Here is a 19,208-nt window from a genome sequence, read left to right on the forward strand (position 1 = left end):
TATTTAGCACAGAGTCATGTCCCATGAAAACACATTAGAGCAAAGCCTAAGTTACTTTCAAAAGCCAAAACACATCGTAAGCATCTCTTTTATTTGTTGTAATATAAAGAAGCATACATCATTCAGTTCCTTTAAGTACAACTCAAATTGTACACTAACAAAAAGATCAATTCAGACATCCATGAACATGTTACAACGGGATTCATTACATTTTGCTCTGCTGGTATTGCACTTGGAATGGTTTTGAAGTAAGGCACAGTAAAAACAAAGTAATTTAGTGCTTCTACAGCAGATGTCTTTTTTTAAACACATGCTACATGACGTAAAAGTACTTCTTCTAGCTTATGTATATATACACACAGGGAAAAAGAAAAAAGCATGCACTAGAGGATTCAGATTCCAACACATCATGTTCTTTCATAATATACAAATAAAGTAGTTTAAAGATGTAAACAAATTGCATGCACATAAACTAGAGCAAAATCTTTAATACAGTATCTGAAAGCTATTACGCTTAAATAAAAAAATATAACTTATTAGTACTCAGGTTTATGTGCCATTTTTGTCCTGTAGAGATTAAAAGTTTGGGGTTAGGGGCTGGAAGGATCTTTCTGATTTATGCTGTTGTTTTTATTATTTTGCTTTACACATTGGCAGCAGTACATTGGTAAGAAAGACAAATATGGCTTTTGCAAAACAATGTATAATGAAAACATGAGAAAGCACAATTGCATTTGGGGTCCAGCATCCTGGTGTTTTCCAGTCAAGAATAAACCAAAACAACAACAAAATAAATCTATCAGTATGGTCTAGGCTTTGAACTGGGAAAGGTATGCATTCCAAAAGACCTTTCTAAAGACATTTAAACTCTACAAAAAACAGATACTTTGTCAAGTGTAAATGCTTAAAAACTAAACACAGAAGAATCTGAATGACTCCAGCTTCACTTTCTACTTCAAACACTACTGAACAGGTTCCTTTCTCCATGGCCATGATAGCTGAAGTGCTATTAGATTGTCTTCAAAATTAACTAGATGCCAGGAGCAGGTTTGCTCAGCTTCAAACAAGTACATTAGAAATTAAGTAAATTAACAGCATAATTTCTGGTTTCACTTTATCTTTGGCATAGGACACACCATTTTTCAAATTAAACACAGGACATGTACCACTCTGCATTCCAACATATTATGCTGAAAAGGCACATTTGCTGCTGCCTGGGTGGCATGGGAAGACTTCTTATTTTGCCAAAGGCACGGTGTCTAGCGGGACGTTCTTTCCGCAGCCCCAAAAGAGTGTTTAGTTACACCAGATACAATTCTACACAGTGGTTTCCCAGGAGCTGTCCATTTTTCTCAGCCACTGCTTTCTTAGCTAGGTCCAGGCTTGGAAAAGTCACCAAGGCCTCTCCACTGGGCTGCCCACTAAAGTTGTAAAACACAAGGATGGAATCTGCATGGAGCTGCAATGATGACAAGATGACAAAAGGAAAAAAAAACCAAACACACAACACAAAAACAAAAAACACATACACACACACAAAAGAAAAAAAAAAAAAAGGATTAAGACCAGAGACCGCACCTGGAAATGCAATTTTTAATGCTCTGCATCTGGTTCACCCCATTTCTGTGTCAGTGGCAAAAAGATTTTGGATGTAAGAATGGGAAGGAGAAAAAGGGACCAAAAGAATTCAGCCTTTGGCTTGGCAAACAGCAGCAGCTCTTATTCTGCTGGTGTGCTGAGCAGGATGATGGAGACATAATTCCATGTAAAGATTTTGCTAAAGAAGTAATTCAGATCCAAAACAGGATACAAAATGAGATTTAGTTGGGAGTTGATTTTACTTTGGAGTGCATCTTTCCTCCTGGATTCTTAAAAGACAGTTCTAAACTGCTGAGTTTAAAGCAGACATCTCTATCTGCCCTGTGGTACCCCAACCATTTCTTATAACATGCTGAATGTCCTTCCCAACAAAGTTTGGGAGTGCTATTTGTTGGACAGAAATGGATCTCAGCGAAGTTTTGAAACCACAGGTTAAATTAGCAAAGCTCAGCATACATGGTTAGTTTGTTGGAGACACCAGTGCCAAACAAAACATACATTCAATGCTGGAAAACAAACAGGTTTATGAGTATTATTAACTCAATTCTATTCAAGTTCATGTGACATGTCCTGTTAAAATACTTAAGGGTTTCACTTTTTGCCTGGTATGCTACAAGAAACATCAGACTTCTCAGTCACTACAAGTAGCAGTTTCTGACCAGCTTCGCATTCAAACGTATGAAAAGAAAGCAAGTACATGTCAGAGCTTCACTCACCCAAACACTTAGCAGGCAGCAAAAGCATTCTTAAGATATAAGCAACAGTATGCTTTAGAAATTAAAAGCACATACAAGACAATTGGTATAGACTTCATGTCATTACTTCTCACAGAAATAAAGTTAGTCATGAAATGGCATGCAGAAAAATTAAAAGACAAATAAACCTCATCATATCTGAAGCTCAGGTCAGATTCAGAGGTAATCTTAGTGTATTTCAGACCAATGCTGTGCTCAAAGAGAAAGCTCTACATGGTTTGTGTTGAGCCACAAATCGGAGCTAAAAGATGGTGTGCTCTAAAACAGCTCTTTAATCCATATGGGATCAAGTAATTAAGCATCAGTCCTGAATGTAAGTTTTTGCAGTTCAGAGTCAGCTGAAAACACACATGGAGAACAGTCAGACCTCTGAGCACCGAGAGCTTTAGAAGTAATTCAAATAGCTGCACTGGTGTAATACCAATGAAAGGATCTGGAAATTCATGTTATAGGAGTTGCATGTAAATATAGCAGGGAAGTCTACACATTCTGCAAGGAGTATAATTAAGCACTAAATAGAACTCTTGAGTTTCATTTTAAGACACACTAGTTTTAGGTTCTTATTTACACAGATTTATAGATTTAAAAAGTTGTTTGTTTTGGTTTTTGTTTTCCCCAAACATAGATTCAAATAAGTACAAATCTTTTTTTTTTTTTTCCCTGATGTTCTGTTCCAAACAGAACGGTATCTGCTTGATACTACTTTGGACTGCTTAGAATTCAGGATGAGTAACTCCATGAATTATTTTCTCATCAAAGACTGTTTCCATGTCATACATAGTAGACCCCTATATTGCTGCTCTGGTTTTCCAGTTAACCTGGGTGAAATGAGAGCCAGACAAGATCGTCCAATCTCACATAAACACAGAAATGCTCAGAGTAATAGTGGGTGTTCTTTGTAAACCACCAGCCCATGCAGCCTCCAGCCTATCTTCTCCCTAGCAGGTCTAACACTATCATGAGAAATCAACTAATTAGAAAACAACTGAGTTGATAGCGATTACACGAACTTAGCTTTATCTATGAAGATAATTCTATCAAGGCACAGTATTTGATGGCCTTTATTTTGTACTGTTTGGGGTTTTTTAGAGGAGAAAAAAAAACCCTGTAGTAACTAATCAGTAGCATCTTGAATGGCATACAATAGCATGGGGACATCACAAACTCCACAGGTCACAATAAAACATCTTTAAGAATGACGTTAGTGCTAAAAATACAGGGAGGTTTACCTTCAACAAATTTAGTTAGATAAGAACGTTGCTATACTAAAGAAACCTCTCCTTAAAAAAAATAATAGTTCACATTCTGTTAGGAAGATCAAGACACAAATAAGTTAATCTCTAGACAGCTATGTCATACAGAAAAGAGAAAGCCAGAGGTCTGAGGTCTTTTGCTCACACAATGTGTGTGTACTTAGTAGCCACGTCAAGAAAAAAAAAAATCATTTTCTACTGCTATGATAAAAATAAAATATTGGACTGAAAGCTTCACATGAGGACCAAGCACTAACTGGAAGTTTAACATACCACCTGAGCAGAACCAAGCAATCACACTACCTCTGCCACTGCTCCCCATTGGCTACAGGTCACAGCCAACCAGTTTCCTTTTGATTTTGTTAATAGGACAGAAGCAGGAAAATCAAAGCAAGGATCCCAACACAAACTAGGAAGGGGAAAAGCGATAAGCAAAACTATCACCAAGCCCTTCTTTCCCTTCCCATTCACCACTGGAGATGCAGTTTCTGCCAGTCACATCTTACCTTCTTCAGAAGTTACAAAGAGTTACAAACAGACCCACTCTTTCGGTGCTTGTAACACACTCCTTGCTTGATCACTCAGCTGAATAAGGCCATTGTAGTCATCAGGTGCATACTACAGTACAAGTGTGACATATGATAATCAGCAAGAGAAGGAACAGTTCTGGTACAGCAAGCCACATAGATGATCATTTGCAACCATAAGAGCATCAGCTATAACAACTGGCAGGAGACAGTAAATTTGACATTTTTAGGCATGTTCAAAAAAAATAATGCATCAACTGATGGGCTTTACTGGTTTTAGCAATAGACTTCAAGTAAACACAAGTGGGGAATATTCTAAACTTGTATTTTAATTGTTCCTTATCAAGGGAAACAGTTCAGACCATGAAATGCTCCTTTCGTCATTCTATACGAGACAGCAGCATCTGGTAACAAAACTCTTCAGCTTGCATTAATCATTCTTCTGGTAGGGACTCTCACTGGAACATAACACCACCCTCCAGCATGCACACTGAAGTGGGGGATTAGAAGCAGCATACAGATCTCATTCAGGTCTTTTATGCAGTCATGAAAATAAACTGCAGCTTCTCCAGGGCTGAGTGATAAATGCTTCAGTTGTGTATAATACTTGCACTATGTAGACTACACCAGTGTAGTTAGAAAATCCATGTTTTGGAATGAATGCACTTAAAGTAGCATTTACACTACTACAGTATATTTCCATATAGGGAAAAGAAATAAACTGTACGGTGTAACTGCATCATGATAGATCTGCAGTAGAAGAATATTAAAATTAAAAGTGCCTGCCCAGTACAACCACACCAATAAATTAAAACGAAAATGCCCAATGTGAAACAAATATAAAAACATGTATGAGATCCTGAACCCAAGCAATAAGTATACTGCTGGAGAGCCAGCTACCGACATGGAATCAACAGTCAGAAAACAGATCTTGAGAAACATCTCAAACTTTCCAAATTGCATGTCCTGGAAAGGGCCTAAGCATTCTTGCACATGCTAAAGAGGCTACTGGAGTGGTTCTTATAATCCAGGAGACAACATGTTTAGCATAACCCAAGCTATAGAATACCCTTTCAATGGCAAAAAGAATTTTCTGTCTCCCACAAAATTGGCTCTTTTGCACTAATGTTTTAGACAATTACCAAATGCACACAATGTAAACATATTATGCTGCTTCCTTTGATATTTCTAGAATACAAAAAGTCTCCTGCCAGCTTAAGGAGATAAAAGCATATTTGGGCACATCCTATCCATCCAAAGTGAAGTTGAACAAAAAAAAAAAAAACAAACATCACAGCATAGACCTTCCATAGAGAACACCAACCAGGAGCCCAGGGAATGTAAGAAAAGAACCTCCCAGAGTATTTACTACTGAATTCTAGCCACCTTCACATCTAGACCCATGCCATTAATAAAAGACAAATATAAGAAGTGTTTTCTAGATAGTCTCTGCCAGAGCTACCAGACCGTGCAAATATTAGATTTATCTGTTCCCAGACCTGCCCTTGAAACAAATCTACAAAATGTATGTTTACTCTTTGGGAGGAATGTCTCAAGATAGTACATACTTTAGATTATTAGTAGATGTACAGTAGGTAAAAATCTGTAATATCTATAATCTCTTATGAGGGACAATGTTTAAAAGTTTACACTTGAAATGCAGAAAACTACCCTGCACAGAAACATCAAGGTTGTTAAAGTTTAGGTCTAGGCATAACAAGAGAAAAAGAAAGAAAAGTCAAAATACCTAGCAATAGAAACAACTAATCACAAGATAGATTGGTAAGATACTGCAGTTAATTAAGACAGAAGTTGTGAAACAGTAAATTCTTCAAGTTTCCACATTTCAGAAAGTACTACTGCAAATCAAGATAAGAAATAAAGTGGGGAAATTCTTATTCCCTGTGAATAACATGAAAACTACCCTAACTTGGCTGAGGAAGTTACTTGATCATAAGTATTTCTGACTCCATTTCGGAAACCTGTGAGAAAAACATCCAGCTGCACTAGCCAAACTGTAAAGCCAAGGGTAAACTCATTGATCAAAAGGGAAATACAGCTTCACCAGCTTTACCTGCAGTGCAGTAGGTCAAATTCTGCTTCCATTTAGATCTGAAAAATACCACCTAGAGATTTACCCCCCTAGCACAACCAAGTGCAAGTTCACTGAGCTAGATTCTAGCAGTGTGTTTCCTGTATAAATGTTACTGAGACCAGAGACAGTATTGACCATACTGAGGTAACATGAAACCATGTATTGTCAAATACCTAGCCTTAATACACAAATAACTGGTGTAAGTTACCAAGTACTGCAAGAGTGCCCTTTCATTTTAAGTGAAATAAAAAAAAAAGCAGACCTTGCTTTCAGTGCCTTCACTGCCCTCCTCTTGTCCCACTATCATCTTGACTTGCTTCTCTGAACTGAAATGCCCCCTATCCTCAGAGCTGCTGCCTTGGCTGCCTTTTCCCTTTGAGCTCACAGCTCTTGTGGGGTTGGACTTCACTTCTGAACTAAAATATTCTGTTATTCCCGTGTGGTAGTATGTCCCAGACAGATTACCTGCTATTCTTACTGCAGTGCAAAGCTTTTTAAGACAGCAGGAATCAAAGATAGATTGGTTAATAAAAAGATACTACACTACACTTGCTCTTTCTACCTGTTCTTTGTTGTTTTGGTTTGGTTTGGATTTTTCTCCAAGCTGTTTGATTCAGAAATACCTGCTGTGTTGAGAGGAACATGGGATTGTTCTTGTTTCTTCACACACTGTGCACAGATTTTACCAGGTCACTAACTAGAGAGACATTGATTTCCATTTAATTTTTGCAGTTCCTACAATAGATATTCAAAGATCAGTCTAAAAACAGCATATGCAGAGCAATCTAGTGGGGAAAAAACTAAAATCCATTGATAAAAACAAAAGTAGAATTGGAAAGTATATTTAAACATGCCCCAACTGGGCAAAAGCAAAGGGAAGTGACAGAAATGGAAAACATCAGAGGCAAAATGGCCACTGCAGCTGGAGTTCTAGCCTAAACGACCAAGAAACCCTGCCAAAGAACAGCTCCCAAAAGGAAAGAAATCCAGCTCTTGGACTTTGGGAAACTGTCTAGATACAGTAAGTCTGGAACACAGAATCAGTTTTAATGACTAAATAACTGCAACCTCCAGCACCAGAGTCAGAAGAAATGCCCTAAACTGGCTTTGCCACTAAGGTGTATCAGTTTTCCCTTAAGAGTGCCAATGTAAGCACCAGTAACCACCAGAATGCTCTGTGGAACAGCCACTACCTGAATGTTTTGTGGTGCAGACAGTGGAATATCTAATGCTTGTTCCCAAAAATACAGCTCAAAGATGGTGCCCTTTTAGTCTCTTGCTTTAAGTGTGGGAGGCCGCAGCCAGAAACAGTAACTACTCATTTAGTAGTCACAGTCTCACAGATGCTTTCTCCACACAGGCAACATTTCCAGGAAGATAAATTTAGGCAAGCAGAACAACCAGCATCCTCTATTCTGAGAGCATGGGGGAGAGCATATAATAATGTCTGTAACTGCCAGATGACTTCAAATAACCAGCAAATAGGAATTCTTCACCTACCATGTCCTCTTTCGCTTCCCTGGTTAGGAGGTGCTACGCCTGGAATTGGCACACAGAGCATGGGGTATCCTTCTGACTCCAAAGCATCAGATTTCAAAAGGAATCCATAGGAAAGAGAACACTTCTTTGTTTAAGCATGCATTTCAGAGAAAAAACCCTAATCCCTACAGCCAGTAACAATGAAGGCTGCTGTCCTGATATGAGAGAGAAATGTTGTTAATGCTGTTGGAATTTAGCCATCCACTTCCCTTCACGTCCTTATTACTGTTTTAAGCACAAGCCACTCCTCCTCCCCCTACAACAATAAGCCTTGAATTCTTTGAAGACTTGGAGGATTAATATACTGCAAAAGCTCTCTTTAGGTACAGATAAAAGGCACCTAAGCCTAGTACAGGTTTAAAGAACAGCATTTATTTTAAGCTTCCATTACATAAAAACATGTACACAAAGAAGTCCCTACATGTCCATCCTGACCTTCTCCAGCTAAATCAAGAGGCTTTAAATAAAGCTCAGATGGTGACTGTAGCCCCTAAATCTTAGTGTTCTCCTAGTCAGTTTTTTTTACTAATTCTGAATGAAACATACTACTATACTTAGACATAACTTACCTAAATAGTAAGTCTGCTCTCTAAGAATTAATCCACATGGTCTTTCCCAGGCAGAGATGACTTCACTTTACATTTATGCCAACTTCCAATAAACTGGGCAACTGCTACTAAATGCTAAATAAGATGACAGTTGTAAACTAGCTTTTGGTCAGCTAGGACCATGAGCACAGTTAAATTACATCTAATTGCACATAAACCTAGCAATTCTTGCAGAATACCAATGTTAGCAATAAACCTGCATTCTCACAAGCAAAAAAACAACCACCAAAAAACCCAACCAACCCAAATATAACCCCATAAAAAAACCTCTCAAACACCCACTAGAAATATTTCTCATTGATTCATTTAATGGCTAAATCCACAGAATAAAATCCACAGAGGATTTAGCCAGTAAATAAATGCCTTAGCGTAAAATTTTGTTCTGATATCCAAAAAAATTTATGTAAAACCATCACTCAACTACTATGCTTGTTCCTTCCTTATTTACTTGATTTCTCTCAGTGCTTCTACAGCTGTAAAAAGTGATGGCGTAAAGTCTGTTACATATAGTAACTATTTCTGCATTTCTTCCTCAGGCTTTCCCCCATAGGATCTGAAATGCAAATAATTTTTCTTAATTCCAGAAGGATCTCTTCACAATCATGTATTTTTCAAATTATAACGGGAAGTTTCCTCCAAGTACTACCCCAAGACCATCATCTGCTGAGCAGCTGGTGTTTTAGCACCTGTCAAAGCAACCACTGTCATCCCAGTGTCCTATCTGAATTGTAAGGTGGAGTTTATTATTGTGGTTTTGGTTAAGTATCATATAGCTATGCATCCAGTGCATGAGTGGAGTCAAACTGATGGCCCTGCTGCATTACAGTAGAACTAAAAAGCAGTGTAACATGAATTAATTACTGAATCAAAGACTACTGATATCATCTCTCTGGAAGATTATAGTACGCTATAATATTATACAGGAAGGTGATGGGGAAACTTACCATCTCCAAGACTAACTATTAAAATTGTTCACAGGTTTTTCAAGATTGTTTAATGTAAGATACATTAAATATGCAAGCTGGAAAAAACTTTCAGCAATGAAAAGAAGAAAGCAAAACTACAAGAAGAAATCCAGCTGCTGAACAAGAAGCTAGTGCTGGTACAACTAAACTAAAATTAAAATGCTGATCTGCTGACTTGTACATTAGTTATTACTAGAAGCATGTACTGATGTTGAGGCCAGCTTGTTGAAGCCCATGATAAGCAAAGGTTCTCTTAAGAGGCAGGTCTGGTATGAAAGGTGCTTTCATGAAAGTAGCAACATGTGCACACATGCAATATACAGAGTCCATGAAGACTGAAGGAAGAAAACGGAAGAGAATAAAACAAAAACTAAAACTTAAAAACCTATTCCTTTTAGACAAGGACATACCAAGACAAAAATCAGCCTTCAATCTCAGCGTCTCTAACTTGGCTCCCAGAATACCAACATTGAAGCCCATTGAATACCAACATCAAATAGTTACACAGAAATTAAAACCATGCCCAAACCACTGATGATTATTAGAGGCTCACTTTATAAACAAGCAGAAGCATCATGTAATAAATCCTTGGGCATCAGCAGAAAATGGAAAAATAATGTGAGGAGAGAGAAAAAGGGAGGGGAAAAGAAAAAAAAAAATATTAGTCACTGCTCAGAGACTAAATATTGTCCCAATACAGTAAGTCATCACCTCTTTTTCCCTAAAAGAACGAGCAAGTATAAAACCAGCATCACCACATGCAGGGTTCCTTGGCTCCTTTATAAGATATTGGAACCAGATCTCATTTGGACAACATGTTCTAAAGAAATCCAAGAGGTGACCAATTTAATAACAGTAACTGGTGACCACAAAAGGTTGCAGCAGAAGACTCAAGTTTTCACCTTGAGCAGAAATTTTGCGACATTCGAAGCATTTAACTGTGCAATATAAACTCCTTTTCAGATGTGGAACCAAAGACTAAGGCAAATTCAGCACCACACTCAATGATTCACCAAAACCTGAATATTTCCTGCAAGACAGGCCTACCAGACATTCTCATTGACCATGGTCAGGTCACATTTTCAATGGTGCACTTACACTGTCTGAATTTCAATTTCAAAAATAGGCTTCCCCAGTCAATATATCCACCATCCATCCACCAAAACCCCCAATCAGTTGGCACAAACAAAAAGGTAACATATCAATAGTCAAAATGCATCACACCTTTCATAAGCTAATCCTCAAATATTTCCACTGAAAAACCAAGAATATGAAACTACTTTCAGTAACTTGGAGTAGTTTCATCTGAAAAAAAGGCACAACAGGTTTTCCAAATACTCAAAACTTGGAAGACAGACATTTAAGCACCAGTTCTCAGTCTACATTCATTTACACAGCAGACAACTGGCTCTACAATTCGAAGGCTGTCATCCTTTAGGAATCTTGAAGAAAACATATCACACCTGACTGTTTTGTATAAACAGCTGCCATGCATTGAGAAGAATCCACTGTTATTCTACTGACAGAATTTTGAAAGACAAACAGACCAAAATTACCATCTTTTTACATACATCACTTGATCAGTGGTTTGAGACCCACCAGGAGGATTTTAAGTCAGGGTTTCCAAGCAGTACCAAAAGGGCAGATTTGATATTTGTCTATGCGATGTTATCCACAAAAGTTAAATACTTGCCAGAACATACCATACTCAATCATCTTTCCTTTTAGCAAACACTGATGGTGAGAGGCAGAAGACATGGAAATAATCATGCCATGAGTAATAAGTGCTGCTGGGGAAAAAAAGTGTTTGTACATGGTGCACTTCCGCCCCAATATTCCTCAAGATGAGAAGTTTCTTTGTGTTTGCTCACTGAATCAGTACACACTGACTGAAGTTACCTACAGCATGTAGAATATTTGCTATAAGTATAAAACAGTTCAGAAAATAGAGGGAGTTTTTAGGTTGCAATGTAATGCAGTTTTAATAGAAATGTTCCTGCCTTTAACAACAGTAAGTCCTTGAAAGAGCATCTGACAAAGGCACCTGGCTCTCTCCTCTTCCAAGTCAGTCACCATACCTAGGTCATAGCTTCTTCTGTACTAGAAATTTGCTCCAGGCAGACTTAAACACTGAAGTCTTGAAGGTCAAAGAGTGACCCTCCCTAGGCTTCCCATCAAAAAGTGGCAAGGGCTGAAAGCTTTTGGCAGCCCCTAACCCCACTATCAGTGAGGCTTTGCACTTTCTCACTCTTCAAACTTAAATCTTAATCCCAGGCACCAAATCTTTGATTTAAAATTAGGATGTGCTTTGTATATAAGAAATAAGGCAAACTGCATATTACACTTTGCCAGTTCAATACAGCACACTGTATTGAATTGCTTCAGCAATTTGCAAAAGCACTCACTTGTTTGGTTTGATCCCCACTGATCATTACTTAGAGGTCCAAATACCCTGTTGAGAAGAAGGACTGCATACTGACCTGGTACCCCTGGAAAAAACTGAGTATCTCCTTCATTCCTGTGTTATATGGCAAGCCCTGCATACGGACTAACGCTCCAGGCTGAGGCAGAAGCGGAGTGTGGGTGGCAGTGGCAGCAGCAGCTACAGCTCCTGGAGGAGCTGCAATGTACCCCACTGTGGTAGGGGATACTGGAGGACTGAAATAGAAAGAAGGGCAAAATCGTTATGAAAACCAAAAACTGCTTTTATTACTCAGAATAGGCAAAGATCAAACTGAAAATTTAAGTTTGAGAATAAGCCCAAAACCACAGAAAAAGAAGCAGCCCTGGCATAGACTACTTTGTGGGCTTTTTATTCAGCATCTGCTAATTTTTAGAGAGCAGAGGAAAAGGAAAACAGCTAACATTTGTAGTTAAAGACATAAAGAGTGGTACTTGTGATTTCCCAGTGGAGAAGAAAAATAGTAGCTGCAGATGACTTGTTCTAATATTGGTTAATAAAGCCACAAAGGGGGAAAAAAAAAAACAAAACTGTGGAGGGGTATCAGAGTGAAAAGCATACAAGAACCCAAATCTGGTATTTCTGAGCCACAAAACAGCAAGTAAAGCGTCAACTCTGCTCAGGGCCTGTCTAGAAATTCACCAAACACTCAAGCTAATTCAAGTGTCACAAGCCTAGGAACTCTCAATGGACAAGCCATTTCTCCATCGACCCAAGAACCAGACCAGTGAATCCATCTGGGAAAAGGTAGCAATTTTCTACCTTACTTATATATGTAATGTGTTCTTTGGTCTCACTGATATCAGAAATCAAACCTAGTACACAACTATGACAAGTCTTTCAGTATTGAAGCTCTCTTAAGTACAAGAGCTAAGGAATGAGGGTAGAGCCATTTGGCCAAGAAATAGGACCGACGTGATGACATTGCCCTGGTGCCAAAACCACTGTTAAATATTAGACCAACATTATCACAAGATTCAGATGAAAGCTGTAGAAAAGCCAGACTTCATTATAAGTCCACAGAAATTCAGTTAAAATAGCTGCTGCCTCTGCTGATGAACATCAAGTTCCCAGGATTATCTACAGCAAAGAAACAAATTTAAGAGCTGTTCACAGGTGACCACACAGTTGCCTGCTCCACTGAGATGAAAAAAAATCAAGAAGCAGCTAAACCTCAGGGTTACCTGGGATAGTAAGCTGTGTAATTCATATAAAGCTGAGCAGCCTGAGCTGGGTAGTAGGTAACTGCTGGAGGAGCAGCTGTGGAGGCCTGGGGAGTCCTGGTGGTTGGCAAGAGGGCTTGGGGCTGGTAAAGCGCTGCCTCTGCTGGTATCACAGCTGCTGTTTGGAAAGCAGCATAAGCTGGTGGAGAAAGACCTGAAAACAAAGCAGGGCACAGAAAACCAATTAGAATGGAGATGTCTGCTCCAGGAAAGGAATTCCTTATGCCAATATGATTAACAGTATCCAGGAATGACGAGTTAAGCACTTGTGCAAAGACTGCTCTCTAGTCTCTCCTCTGGAGATCCCTGCTGCATCATTATTAATGACAACTGGGGCATTCAAAATCAGCAATTCCTAAGAGTACCTAACTCCTAAAGCTGAGCAACCTTGTTTGTATGCACACAGAGAGTAGGGAACTTCAGAATTACTCAAGGAAAGCATAAAGCCATGTGCAGAGAAAGCAGGAGTGCACACCAACACACCCTCTGTTTTTTCTAACAGAAGTTGTACTCTGTGGGACAACAGTACCATAATATGAGCTACAAACAGGCATCCACAACTGCTGACCATGAGTCTTCATGTATAAGCTTCCACCAACTTAAAAAATTATTTTTAGGATACAGCAAATGGAAAAAAGAAGACCTCACTAGATCATTAGTCTGATGCAACATCTGATTTGTACAGCTTGGTTTGGTGTGCAGTTAAACTGTTTTTATTCAGCAGCTTTTTACTCTTTTGCAAATACACGTCAGTATCTGCTCATGACCAGCACAGTAAAGTTCCAATATAGTTCCACAGTACAGTTTGCTGTCATCTTAAATAAAACAAACATACAAAAATCCACCCAACTTCACCCCTCTATGGTCTGTTAATGTATCATCCCAGTGGATGTTTTCCTTCAAAAATAAGCCCATAGAGTACCTTCTCAATGCTCTAAGGCAAGATAGCAAGAGCACTCATCAGCAGCTAGAACACAATTTTCCCCCCTTTTAAAATTCCCCCTAATTCCAAGTAGGTTTCACTACAGGCAAGTCTACCGCAGAGCTCAGAAGAACAGTACACCCATAAAAAGCAGAGTATGCAACAATTTCACTGGCAAGGCTTTGCTGCCCTCTACTCACCACCGAAATACAATAAAAATGCCTCTGACCAGTCCCATTATTGCCCAAAGGGAACAATTCCAATCTCAGCATGTATACAGATGGATGATTATTGATCATCGCAAAACCCAAGTCAAAAGGTGAAAGGCCACAAAGCTTCAGCACCTACCACATATCAGCCTTTAGCAGCAGAGAGCGGAAGAATTGGGAGACTTACATGGTAACTTACATGGCGGTGGGGATAAGCCACTACGATTTAAAGTGCCACCCATTAAAACAAAGTTCATCTCCTCTCCTGAACACTGGAATACTTCCACATAACGGTCCTTCATCATTTTTTTGTGACATTTTTGAGCCACCATAAAGGCTTTATCAGCAGATTTCATTTGAATAAAAGCATCACCTGATGGTCGTCCCTAGGGAAAGGGGGGAAATAATCACGTCAATCTGTTATTAGAACTCCCCGAGCACAAGAGGTGCAGAAAGTACTAAGATGAAATGTCTACTGAAAATCTGTATTGTTCCTTTTCATCCAGCACCAACAACTAACCACACAACTATGATTCTTAGAAGCTGAAAGGCAAGACCCAAGCAATCAGCACCCAGTTAACACTTCTGTCTTCTGCAAAAAGAAATAAAGAATAATTTAGCACAGAAACAAAGTTTCCAGACCTGTAATTCAAATGTTGTTCAAAGCAGAGCTAATTTTCAAATTATATGAGACCTTCTCCACTTGAAATCTGAGCATCTCCAGTGGTGGAGATTCCGCAGCATCTCTGGAAACCCCATTCAGCTGCTTGACTAATTTTAATGTAAGATGACAGGGAACAAATATCCTTATGATTATGTTATTAAAACATATCCGAAACAATGTTTAATTATTTATTTCCTTTAAAGCCTGAGAGATCTCTAATCAAGTTAAAAGCTTAGAAAACCTAAGTTTTTCCACAAGTATCACTCAAAAACCACAGCTATCATTGAGCAGAAACCCTGAAGCTGACAGAGCAGCTATCACCAAACATGAGACATCACCTAATGTCATCTAACCTGAGACATTTGTGCCTTGTGTATTTCCAGCACTTGACTGAAACACATGGGACTATTTAAGAGAGCCTCCAGGACAAAGCTGTTATTTAAAAAAAAAAAAAAAAAAAAAAAAAAAAAAAAAGCTTCACCCTCCCTAGTCTTATATATAGAAAGTCTATATATAGTCTAGTCTTATAAATAGAAAGAAAAGCAAATGCCTGTGTAAGTGGGGAGGAGAAATGAAGAGAAAGAAGGAAGGGAAAGACTGGGCAACAGCCAGAAAGAGGTTTTAGCCTGTTCAGTAACTGGAAAGTTAACCCAAACGCTGCTACCTGTTGATTAAGGACCATGTGAACTCCATGGGGCTTGATATCAGCTGTGGCGTCTCCCATAAATTCCAGGATGTCATCAATGCCTGCAGTGTAAGGAAGGCCTCGGAGCCGAACACAGTCACGTATGCTACCCGTGGCAATGGTGTATGGTGGGGGTATGACAGGAATGATGGGAGTTGGAAGAGTGGGAATAAGAGGTGTGGACATGTATCTATTAAGCACCTGTTGGCAAAAAAAGCACATTGAGAGAGATCTACACAAAATCCACATTTAAATAAAACCATTTCCTACATTACAGAAAAAAAGAAAAATCCCTTCTTAACACAAATGCTTGTCTTAGAGTCATAGAATGCACTGGTTTGGAAGGGACCTCTAGAGGTCATCTAATCCAACCCCCCTACAGTAAGCAGGGACATCCCCAACTAGATCAGGCTGCTCAGAGCCCCATCAAGCCTGACCTTAAATGAATGTCAGTAGTTTGCTGTGGAGCATTTGAAAGTTTCAGACTCAGAAGCAGAAACTGGAAGCCTAACAAGTTTAATTTGCTAAGGCCCTTACAACAGACTTTTGTAATTTCATTATTAAGAAAAGCAGATTAATGTCCGTTTAAAAATACCTCATAAAGGAACATCGGAAAACCACTTCTGTGCTAATAAACCAATATTGTCACAGAGTTCTTAATTTGGGTAATGTTCTTGATTGGAGTAAATTGAAGAGAGTAATTTTTAAAGATCTGAGACCTGAAGTATCTCACAAGTTAAAAAACAAACAACTAATTCTAGTTCCTTCAGAAAGCCAAGCCCAGGACAATAAGAAGTAAACACATTCCACTGAAAGCAGTACTAAATAAGAGCTTAAGTTTTGTCAATAATGATTCGGCCTCAGCAACCTGTCTCAACAGAAGCCTTTATTTAAGGATCTACTTGTAGCACCTTTCAGGTTAGAAATCTGCTCCCTCATTTGTGTGTAGGATATTGCAATCACTTTTTCTGAACTCTAATAAGATGAGAGCTAGCTTTACCTCTTGTAATTACTCAAATAAGCAGTATGCAATTCTCCCCCTTTATACCCAACCCTCCCCACCCCAAAAACAAAACAAAACAAACAACAAAAAAAAGGTGTGTCATCCTAGACACCTATCATAGAGGCAGAGAGGAAGAAGCAATGACATACCGATAGAATATAATTATACACATTTTATCCAGGTCTCCCAAATAAAAATTAGATACATCCTGGTAACTCTTTGTTTCCAACAAAGCAGTTATAGGAAAAGCTGTTTTAACACAGCCAGATTTGAATTTAATGCTAGAAATTCTGTACAGGGAGACCACAATTTAAAGATAACTTAGCTGATTTTCAAGAAGCGTTACTACAATGCTATGTATCTAGTGTAATTTTATAATTTTTTTTTTCATTTCAGTCAACCTTTAAGTAGAAGAAAATTATCCAATGATTTTTACTTTGCAATCTGAAGAATGTTGACAGTGAAAAAAAAAAAAAACCAAACACAACAAACAAACCAAAACCAACCAAAACCAAAACCCAATGCTGCACAATCTTCCATGACCATCAGGGCAAGTGTTGTCCTTTCCAGAATGCGGCATCTTTAATATTATAGACTTTCCTGGTCGTCTAGAATGTGTTGGTGTGCAAGGGTTAGAAGAAGTGTTTTAACTGTTAGGTTTCACAATCCAAAGTTACAACCTGTTGGACTTCTGCTGCTGTGCTCCTGAAGAGTTCAATGTAGCGTTTTCCAAGTATTTCTTTGTGCTTTTTAAGTGCATTCTGTGCATATTCTTCACAGGAAAATAACACAAATGCATCTCCTGTGGGCCTGCCATCTGGGTACTTGACAAAGAGAAGTCCCTCTTTCCCTCCTGTTACTGGGCACTCTGGCCCCAGGAACCCCAAGACGTCCTCCTGAGTAGCAGTGAATGGAAGGCCTCTCATCCGGATGATAACTTGATTCTCCTTAGACAAGAACTGAGCCACTTCATTGGAAGTGCCTGGTGGGAAAATAACAACATATGGTCAGCCCAAAACATATGGTCATGCTAGTCTGTTAATTCCGTAGCATACAGGAGCAGCAAAGCATTAAGGAGCAATACAGGAACAAGTAGCTAGCAACAAACCCACAGAAGACATGAGATGCTACTACCTCACAGTAATCCGTTTTAAAGATTATGCCTGAAAATGCCTTACCCTGAAAGTGTTTGATATATTAATGAAACTGGGACAAAGATGATATTAGTGTGAACTTATACAAGGCACAGAGAAGCTTCCACTGCAAAGGCTCATCTTCCTTCCAAACAACAAGACCTATCTGAACACCACAGCCCAAATGCTCCCAGCTCAAATTCAAGCACGTGAAATCAGAACTTGACAGGGTCAGGTATTCTTGGAAGGCAAAACAGGAAAAGCTACTTCATTATCCATTTATGTCCTCAGTTAAAAAAAAAAAAAAAAGGAACTAGAACACTACTCCTATGAACTTAGGTAATCACACTGAACTCCTGCAGCACTTACCTCCTGCAATTTTTAAAAATTCTTCCCCAGTTGCTTTGTAAACCTTAAAAAGAAAAAAGCCACACATGAATATCGTAACATTCAACTCTTAATCACACACACAAGTGTGAGAGAGCTGTATTTTGGTACTTTGTGCAAAACAGAAGTTTATTCTCATTTAAAACTCTAGTCTAAAATATTCAGGTTGGTATCCAAAGATGTGTTTCAAGTCACTACTTTTTACCTCAATGTATCTGCTACCCATGTGATGCTTATGTCTTTCCAGTGCAAGGTCTCTCTGTTCAGAATTGACAAACCGAACCAATGCCTCCCCATTTCTTCTTCCTTGAGCATTTAGACAAAGAGCCACACCACCTCTGGAAGGTAAAAAGCAAGGAAAATGAAGTTGCTGATGACCACAATTTAATTTCATTTTTCACGTAACACAATTGTACTACATGATCCACTTCAGTGAGATCCTGGATCTCACGCTGTTCCCCACTTGGGCTTCCATGCAGAAGTAATTTTGCAAGCCCTTCTTATTATCTCAGAGATGCAGATTTGAATTTCCTCATACCTGTAATTTTTTTTTTTTTCCTCAGTGTTAAGAATCTGGAGTTGCACCCTTTAGGTACTAGCACTAAACAAATGTGTTGGGTTTCCATTGATAAGTCTTTTCTTCACACACTTCAAAACTCTTGTACACCTAAGGCTGGTAAATCTGTTCAGTTATGACCACGGGGTGGGAAGGGGCCTGGTTGTGAGGTGTGTGTTAAACAAATATTAAAACAGCTTGCTGTTAAAGACAAGTGATAAAGCAAGGCATTCGTATTATCTTACTTGGCAATGTTGAGTCCTTTGAAAAATCGAGCAATATCTTGGTCTGAAGACTGCCATGGCAAACCTCTGGCACGTATTACTGTCTCACTGTCTACTGTTTCAGATTTGCTACTGCACAGAAATAAGGAAAATAAAACAGCCAAAGTAAGCTTTAATTTAGGTTTTCTGTTTTCATACCAAATTTCAATTTTCAACTAATTTAACTTGTAAATCAAGAGTATGTTTGCCATTGAGGCTGTTCTGTTATTCATCATTTCAATAATGGAAAAATAATCCTTTTATATATACAACACATTACAGCTTTTTCAAAAAGACTAAAATAGGAATACTGTCTCAAAGGGAAGTAATAAAGAACTGGATTAATTTTATTTGAAATATC

At 38.6% G+C, this 19,208-nt stretch overlaps 1 protein-coding gene across 3 annotated transcripts in view; it reads right to left on the reverse strand.

Moving 5' to 3' along the window:
• Positions 1 to 1,300: 1,300 nt before the first annotated feature.
• Positions 1,301 to 19,208, reverse strand: part of ESRP2 (epithelial splicing regulatory protein 2) — a 40,934-nt gene continuing 23,026 nt past the window's right edge. The window contains exons 7-15 of one of the 3 annotated variants that reach the window (XM_054389647.1): positions 18,830 to 18,940; positions 18,234 to 18,366; positions 18,011 to 18,053; positions 17,189 to 17,490; positions 15,485 to 15,706; positions 14,344 to 14,542; positions 12,987 to 13,179; positions 11,822 to 11,999; positions 1,301 to 1,459 (exon numbers count right to left, since the gene is read on the reverse strand). In XM_054389647.1, coding sequence (XP_054245622.1) covers positions 1,301 to 1,459; positions 11,822 to 11,999; positions 12,987 to 13,179; positions 14,344 to 14,542; positions 15,485 to 15,706; positions 17,189 to 17,490; positions 18,011 to 18,053; positions 18,234 to 18,366; positions 18,830 to 18,940 — 1,540 coding nt within the window. Of the gene's footprint in view, positions 1,460 to 4,135; positions 4,226 to 11,821; positions 12,000 to 12,986; positions 13,180 to 14,343; positions 14,543 to 15,484; positions 15,707 to 17,188; positions 17,491 to 18,010; positions 18,054 to 18,233; positions 18,367 to 18,829; positions 18,941 to 19,208 lie in introns of those variants that run through there. The other 2 variants (XM_054389650.1, XM_054389649.1) reach the window with 2 other exon arrangements.

This window comes from Indicator indicator, chromosome 19, assembly GCF_027791375.1.
Source record: "Indicator indicator isolate 239-I01 chromosome 19, UM_Iind_1.1, whole genome shotgun sequence".
Lineage (NCBI taxonomy): Eukaryota > Metazoa > Chordata > Aves > Piciformes > Indicatoridae > Indicator > Indicator indicator.